This window comes from Phaethon lepturus, unplaced genomic scaffold (genome assembly GCF_000687285.1).
Source record: "Phaethon lepturus isolate BGI_N335 unplaced genomic scaffold, ASM68728v1 scaffold48138, whole genome shotgun sequence".
Classification (NCBI taxonomy): domain Eukaryota; kingdom Metazoa; phylum Chordata; class Aves; order Phaethontiformes; family Phaethontidae; genus Phaethon; species Phaethon lepturus.
The window spans coordinates 3719-10808 of record NW_010556383.1 but is presented as its reverse complement, the minus strand read 5'-3'; the positions used below and the strand labels follow the sequence as shown (position 1 = coordinate 10808).

The 7090-nt window shown below is 42.3% G+C and overlaps 1 protein-coding gene across 1 annotated transcript in view; it reads left to right on the top strand.

The window, feature by feature from the left end:
- PXDC1 (PX domain containing 1) overlaps positions 1-6518 on the top strand; it is a 14899-nt gene extending 8381 nt beyond the window's left edge. The window contains exons 4-5 of the mRNA XM_010292454.1: positions 143-254; positions 5913-6518. Coding sequence (XP_010290756.1) covers positions 143-254; positions 5913-6030 — 230 coding nt within the window. The 3' untranslated portion in view covers positions 6031-6518. The remainder of the gene's footprint in view (positions 1-142; positions 255-5912) is intronic.
- The last annotated feature ends 572 nt before the right edge of the window (positions 6519-7090 follow it).

The window sequence follows — 7090 nt, the reverse complement described above, 5'->3', positions numbered from 1 at the left end:
TTCCTGCTTTCATGGACAGATTTTCAATGTCACGCGCACATCCCGGTTCATAACCATGTCAATTCCACATGACGTGCAGTTGTTTTCCAGCTTTTTTGGGGGGGAGATTTTCATCTTCTTTTTTTTTTTTTTCTCCCAACAGAAATCATGCGATCAAATGGATTTTGTTTAGCCAACACCGAAACAATAGTCATTGACCACAGTATACCCCATGGAAAAGAGAAGCACCTGGACGTAGATTCAGCAGAACACTTGTAAGTGGGGTTTGTGCATGGGTAATGCTATCAGCTTTGGATAAACTGTAGCTTTTTTCCTTCCCCCCTCCTAGCAAAACCTTATCCTCTGTCTAGGAGCAGGACTGGTACAGCTGTCAGAATGACTGGTTAAAGATTACTGGGCCTGACTGCTAAGGCTTCACAGCTCTTTCTGTTAAAATGGATAAAATGGCTGTCCGTGAGAATCATTGACCCCAAGGACCTCACTCCTCTGTGTATGAAAAAAGCTGTGGTTGTCATAAGGGTCCAGCCAGGTGAGAATAGAGGAGTTTTTTCTTTCTCTCATGACTGTGGTGAAAGCTGGCTTGAGCCCAAACCTGGAAACTCAAACATCCTTACAAATAGAATATCCTAAGAAGGCTGTGCTTTATTTGGGAAGCAAAACACCATCCTTAGAGGAGGGGAACGCAGTTTTGAACTTAATCAAAGGAAGCTGAGCAGCTGCTCAGGTGCTGCCGCATGCTGGGCCTTGGTGAAGCACGCATATTTCATTAAGGAAGAGGGAAGTTAGACTAGTCTTGTTCCTGAATTCTGCCTCCTAATGCATGTAGGTATTCTGGGGTCAGAGACCTGTAAGCAGGAAGGCTTTCGTGTAGGTCTTAAGTCAATGACTATGTTGGCAGATGGGTATTGATGGAAATCAGCTCTTACAGGTTTCTGTCATGGCAGGTGATTGATGCTTCAATGAGTTTTGGGTAATGAAGCATTTAAATATTTTTAATGAGAGACTTTGACCTACTTTTTCATTAGAGCAGTCAAAATGATGGAAACAGAGCACTAAAAGCACTATAGAGGCTTTATCTTTGAATGCAGCACTCTGTCTTGCCACATTTGAAATGACCAGTCTGCGGAAAGGTTTAGAGCTTGACGGTATTTTGTCAGGGGCTGGAGTGTCTCTCTGGTTCCAGTGTAATTTCTTAAGGTCTTTCTATTAACTTATCACTTAGTGTTTTGAACCTTGACCTTGCTAACAGCAGTTAAGCTTATAAGCTTGTATTAATGAAGCTGAAGTGAGACACGAGGTAATTCTGTAAGGCCAAAGTGTGGATGTTAAAGTTGTCATAGTGGATCACTCATTTTCTAACACTGAGAGTGACAAATAATAGGAGCAAATTACCAAAGAAAGCCTTTTCCTGCCTTTTTTTTTTTTTTTTTTTTTTGAAAACATTGAAGTCCAGTTTTGATTTTAAGAATGTGCTGGAGCCCAAGCAAAACTTACTGGTCTGGGATCAAAAACTTTCCTCATCTAATTGTTATCTCATTGAAGTCAGAGGATATTAAGGCCAGAAAATGTTAGTATGACAAAAACTGTATGGTAGGCATGGTTTCCCAGAAACTGTGGTGGAAGAAATAAATTACATAACAGCCTGGCTTTGTGCATTTGTATTTTAACTTCCCTGAAGGAGTTAAATCAGGAGTCAAGAAGTTAATAAATTCCAATGCCTGTTTTACATGGTGCCCTAAATTTGCCCATCCTGTAGCTGTATTTTATAGCTGAGATGTAATGGTGAGGAGGTGTAGTACAGCTGTTTTGTAAAAATTTTAACTTTTTTCAAAAGCAGGTGTTTTCTGTACTGTTGCTTTAAATGTAGGTTAGTAGCCCAGAAAGGAACCTTTAGAATCTTTCAAAATCCTGTGCCGTTCCTTTTTGGTCTTTGTAAATTGGATTTATGGGATTGGTGTTTTCTATCCTGAAGTCAGAGTTAATTCCTTGTGGACTTGTATATCCTCAAATGGGAACTTTTTCCTTTCAGCAACATTAAACTGTATATGACTTTTGGGTTTTGGCTGCCAGTGTGCTTGAATCAGACATTTTGCAAGGCAAACCTGTATTTTTTTGCAGAGAAGTACTGGGAGCTTCCGCAGGTAGCATTCATTCCCCAAGACCCCACTGTACTGGTTAGCTGTTGTAGCCCGCAGCACTACCTACCCAGTGATCCATCAGCTGAAAAGAATCATACTTGTTGCAAATGAAACTAGCATTTTGCAGGTTGGAGTTGCTTACTGTGTTGTTCTGAAGTAGTTGCTTTCTGCTTCCCTCTTTTTCTCTCTAATTTTAGTTGGCAGTACACCATACTGTTGCAACATGTGATGAAGCCAGTGTGCTCAGCATCCACGTGCCATAAATAGTCCTTTTATGTGTGCCTTGAGTACTCTGCAGTCCCTTTGAAATAAAAGGTGGTAAATAAATGCATTCAAAATTATGCTTTGGTTTTGTTAGAGGTGCGTTCTCCTGCTAGGGCTGTTTGCACTTCTGTCTTTTGGGCCAGCAGCAGAGGCTGTGGCGTTGGACTTGCTGCCTTTTTGGCAAATCCGCTCCAGTACTAGATGTGCATTTTCAGGATGGTGCTACTGTTGTCACAATTATCTTGCGGTCCATGGGAGAGACTTTTTCACGGGTGGCGATGCAAAGGCAGCACAGACATGAAGTGAGATACAGAATGTTTCCAAGAAAACAAAATCTCTTGATAGGAAAAGAAAATGCTTCCCCAGTGCTTTTTAGTCTTAGGTGGGAGGAGATCTGTTCAGGTACTGCTTGTACAAAAGGTGATGAGAGGAGCTGGGCTGTTGGCTCACGCCATGTTTACATTTGGGGTTGTTCCTGTGAGATAATGAGCTTTTATGTACCTTGTCTCCCTCCTCTTCCTGGCAAACGTGAGCAGTAACTCTAATGCATTAACAGGGGTTAAAATGATAAAGAAGGTTGTCTTACAGCACAAGGAGGTGGTGGAGGCCTTCCACAAGGCCCTAGTGAAGGATGGTGTGTTTGTCAAGGTATGTCTGGAAAAAATAGAGCATTTAGGAGCATTTTGGGCATTTAGGAGTCTGCATGTCCATAATAGTTCGCAGACCTTATTTTGCGAAAAAGACTTGTTGGTGACAGCACAAAAGCATTTTGACTGTTGGGTGTCCTAATACAGCTGCTAGCTGTATTAAACAGTCCTGGCTTGTTGGGTTTGGTTTCCTACGAGCACTCCAGAGCAGTGCTTTGCAGACTTCTGTGCCTGCACTTCCTTTTTGGTGGCAAGGAAAGCTTTCTATGTAACCACAGCATATGAATGCCACTGCTGCTTGTAGTATCCTATCAGTGAGGCTGAAGAACCACAAAACCTGTGGGGCCTTCCAGTTGTAATAATGTAGTGCTGTACTATTGACAGGAGAAGAAGAGCAGAATCTGAATAGCCCTCTTGACTCTTCTTTGACTTTCTTCATTCCGTCTGCCCCACTGGTATTTATAATCTGCTGTTTCTGGATCAGTAGCAGTCCGTAAGACAGCACAACGTGATCTGTGAAATACTTGCAAGGTAGCAATTCAACTCCCTTCTGGACATGTTCCCACACATGCAGGCAAGCAAACAGCCTGGAGGGAGTAGAGGACTGAGGGTAATAAACGTTCAAAGCTCAGTCTCATTTCAGTTTGCTTGTAAGTAAAGAGCATAGCAACAGCACTGCAAGAGAAAATCCATGAGTTTCTGCTCAAAAAACATTGTGGTCCTCATAGTTAAAAAAAGAGGTGAGAAGGACCAGGCAAGAGTGTGGAAAAGACAGAGCTGTGTCCATACATTGCAGGATGCATAGACTGTGCTATCCGATAACCTGTGATGCTTCTGCAGAAAGAGAGTTTTGGGCAGAGATGGGAGTGGGAGGTTACCTGTTTCTTTGGGTCCTCTGAAACACGTGACTCTTAGGGCTCTGTAGGATGAGGTTAGAGGGATGTCTGCAGCTGCCTCACTTAACTGAGGGGGTTTAACTAGTTCATGTGTAGGTGAGATGCAGTTTTAAACCAAATTATTTTAAAACTTCATCTGTTTAAATGCTATTCAGAGAGCTGAAGTATGCCAGCCTAAAAAGATGTTAGAGACATGTCCTATAGTCAGAGCTAGGTTAGGATTTGTTTTTCCATCCTGTGTAATTTTTCCGTTTCTATTTTGTTTTTTCTCACTCTATCAGAATGAATTAATATTTTTAATCTTTCTAAATATTAAAGCGAGTGTGTGAGAAAAGAAGCTTGACAGTTCTTCAAGTCCCCTGCTTGAACCGACATTTAGTCCTTGGCCTGCAGAGACTGCCTTTAACTGCTAGGCTATCTGGGAGGTAAAATGTTTTCTTACTGCAGAAATTCAAGCTTCCTTGGAAAGGGAACATGTCTAACTGAGAGAAGTGTAGGTTTTAACAAGTTGATGCCTTCTGGTTGAGAGTAGGCTTGAGACTGGGTAATTCTTGCAAAAATTTGGGTTATAACAGAGGAGTTAGGAAGTGGGAAGGAAAATACCAAAACAAGTGCAACTAAATGTGGGAATGTCTTTATATTCAAATGTTCTCCTCTTGTAAAAACCTAAATCTCATGCCATGGGGAGGTCAGCAAGACTCTGGAGGAAGGACACTGTAGTCATTGTTTCCGATTTGTCTTAGACATTTGGCCTCACAGAAAAGCCAAACCCAGAAAAGGTACCTATGAAGTGAAAGGGTGAGAGTCCAAGTTCAGATGGGAAATGAAGGCAGTTTCCTTTCCATTCTTGTGTGGGAACTGAGGCATTTTGTGTTGCTGCCACATACTGTGAGGACAAAATGCAAGGATGCGGACCTCAGCTACATGATTCACTCTTCTGAGCTCCCTTGCTGCTTCCTTCCTTCCTCACTAAGTAGCTTTGAAAGTCGTGGAGGACAAGATGATTTGCTTGCATGCACCATGGTTCTTATTGACCTATAGTTTATTCATATACACATGGGTGTGGGGAGAAGGGGGTGTGAATGGGATACTGATCAGACTACTTTCTGTAACGATTTTCACATACCACAGTGAAAGCCCTTCTAGACTCTTAAAAATCATATTGTAGAGGTATCAAGAATTGCCTGACAAGAAAGGCATGCCCCAGGAAATCATTAATTCATTAGTAGGAAGGGAGCCCTGAAGCATGAAAACAAATTAATAACATTTTTGATCCAGCTCATCTTAAATGCCATGTGGTAACCAGGTGTCATGAGAGATGAAGTTCAGGTATTATAATGACAAGTTCTGTGAAGAGTCAGTCCTCTCTCATACTAGAGAGGAGTCATAGAAGTCCCTTTTACTGAAGACTGCTATCTAAAGAGATGAGAACTTGCTCTCCCAGTATGCTGCGCAGCTGTGTTTCAGCACAGTTTTAAAAGGGAATAGCCATCCTGTTTTACTGAAAGGAAACTCTTCAGTCCATTCATTTCCATAGCTATAAAGAAACAGGTTTGCTGTTTGTTTAAGGACACGGAAAGCAATAGTTTCCATTTACTTCTCAACTCTCTCTAGGAAGTGTTGAATCTTTATGAAAGTGATAGTAGATGCCATTGCTGGTGTCTCCAGCAGGTTACTCTAGCATAATGATACATAAGCTGATGTCAGAGAAACTACAGCTTCATGATTCACAGTTGATCTGCATGGACCTTCCTTGACAACTTCTAGTATGAATTTGAATTTCAGGCTGCCAAGAGAGGCAGCCTGTCTTTTCTCAAAATTGCCAGGGGTCAATCTTCAGATATCCTAGCCTTCTCTCTCCTTCAGTACTTTTCTTCTAATTCCTTTGACTTTGATTTTCTAAATAAGCATGAATGACTTAATGCCTTTTGGTGTTTTTATTTATTTATTTATTTATTTCTCCTTAGGTTTGAAAGTGTTAGTGACTTTACCTCAGAGCTAGAAGACAGTGATGATCCAACAGCTTATGTCACCAATTTGACATACTACCACCTGGTCCCATTTGAGACTGATATTCTGGACTGAGGCTGCTCAGTGACACAGTCAGCCAGCATCCAGCCGACCTCGCTCTGCTATCTCCGGCGTTGCATCTCTGAATAAGGCTGTGCAGGCAAGACCAACAGCAGAGAAGTTGCAGCAAGTACACTACAAAGCTAGTTTTGTAGTCTGGCCCTCTGTTGTGTGCTATGGAGACATCTTGTAAGGAGGTTAACTGCTTCACTGTTGACAACAAACTCGTTTTCCATGAAAGCAAGGCAGCAGGGGCCTCTTGGGGCTTGAGGAAATCTCTACTATGTCTGTGGGAACTGACACTCTGACGCAGCCAGCGGAAACTTGTGTGGTAGTATGCTGTCACCCATGTTCCATGCTTGCAGTGCAAGTTGAGGCTTCCTCTTTTAGGATACCACCAGAAACCTCCCCAGATGGCGTGACCACGCTTTTTATGCTATGTAAGTGAGAAAGCGAGCAAACCAGCTGAATTTTGTCAGTTCCCTCTGCAGTTGCTTAATGGAGGTCTTGCAGGTCACTTCTTGCTCAGCTACTGGATGACTGGTGCCTTACACGAGATGTCAGAAATACCATTGAGTGCCTCCAGGAAACAGAACACATGAGCTGATCGCTTTGCTGCTTTTAATCATGGGTTTTTATATAATCACTGAAGAGGCAACTACTCTGGAATAGTAAAACAGACAGCAGCTGGCATTGCAATGTACTGTGCATGATGTTTGGGTACCCGTATGATTTCAGAGATCTGGAAAGCTGATGGGAAAGCTGAGCTGCCCTGCTAAGAACAGTCAAGGCTATGGCAGGCACTTGGATATGATTTATTTTTTCCATGTGGACCAGCAAATGTGAATGGTGCTTACAGTTGTTTACATCAGAGAGATAATTCCCTATGCATATTTCTCCCCAGAGGATGGGGAGGAAGACAATGAGACTTATGTTGTGTTTGGACTGAAAAAGAATGATAAGCTATAGTGTGTCTACAGCAGTAGGAAAAACACTCTCTCCGCTGCCAGCCTGGCTCAAGGAGTCTGTCTAGCTTTCCGAGATCCACCTACAGGGCTGGGTGCAAGCCTTGTTG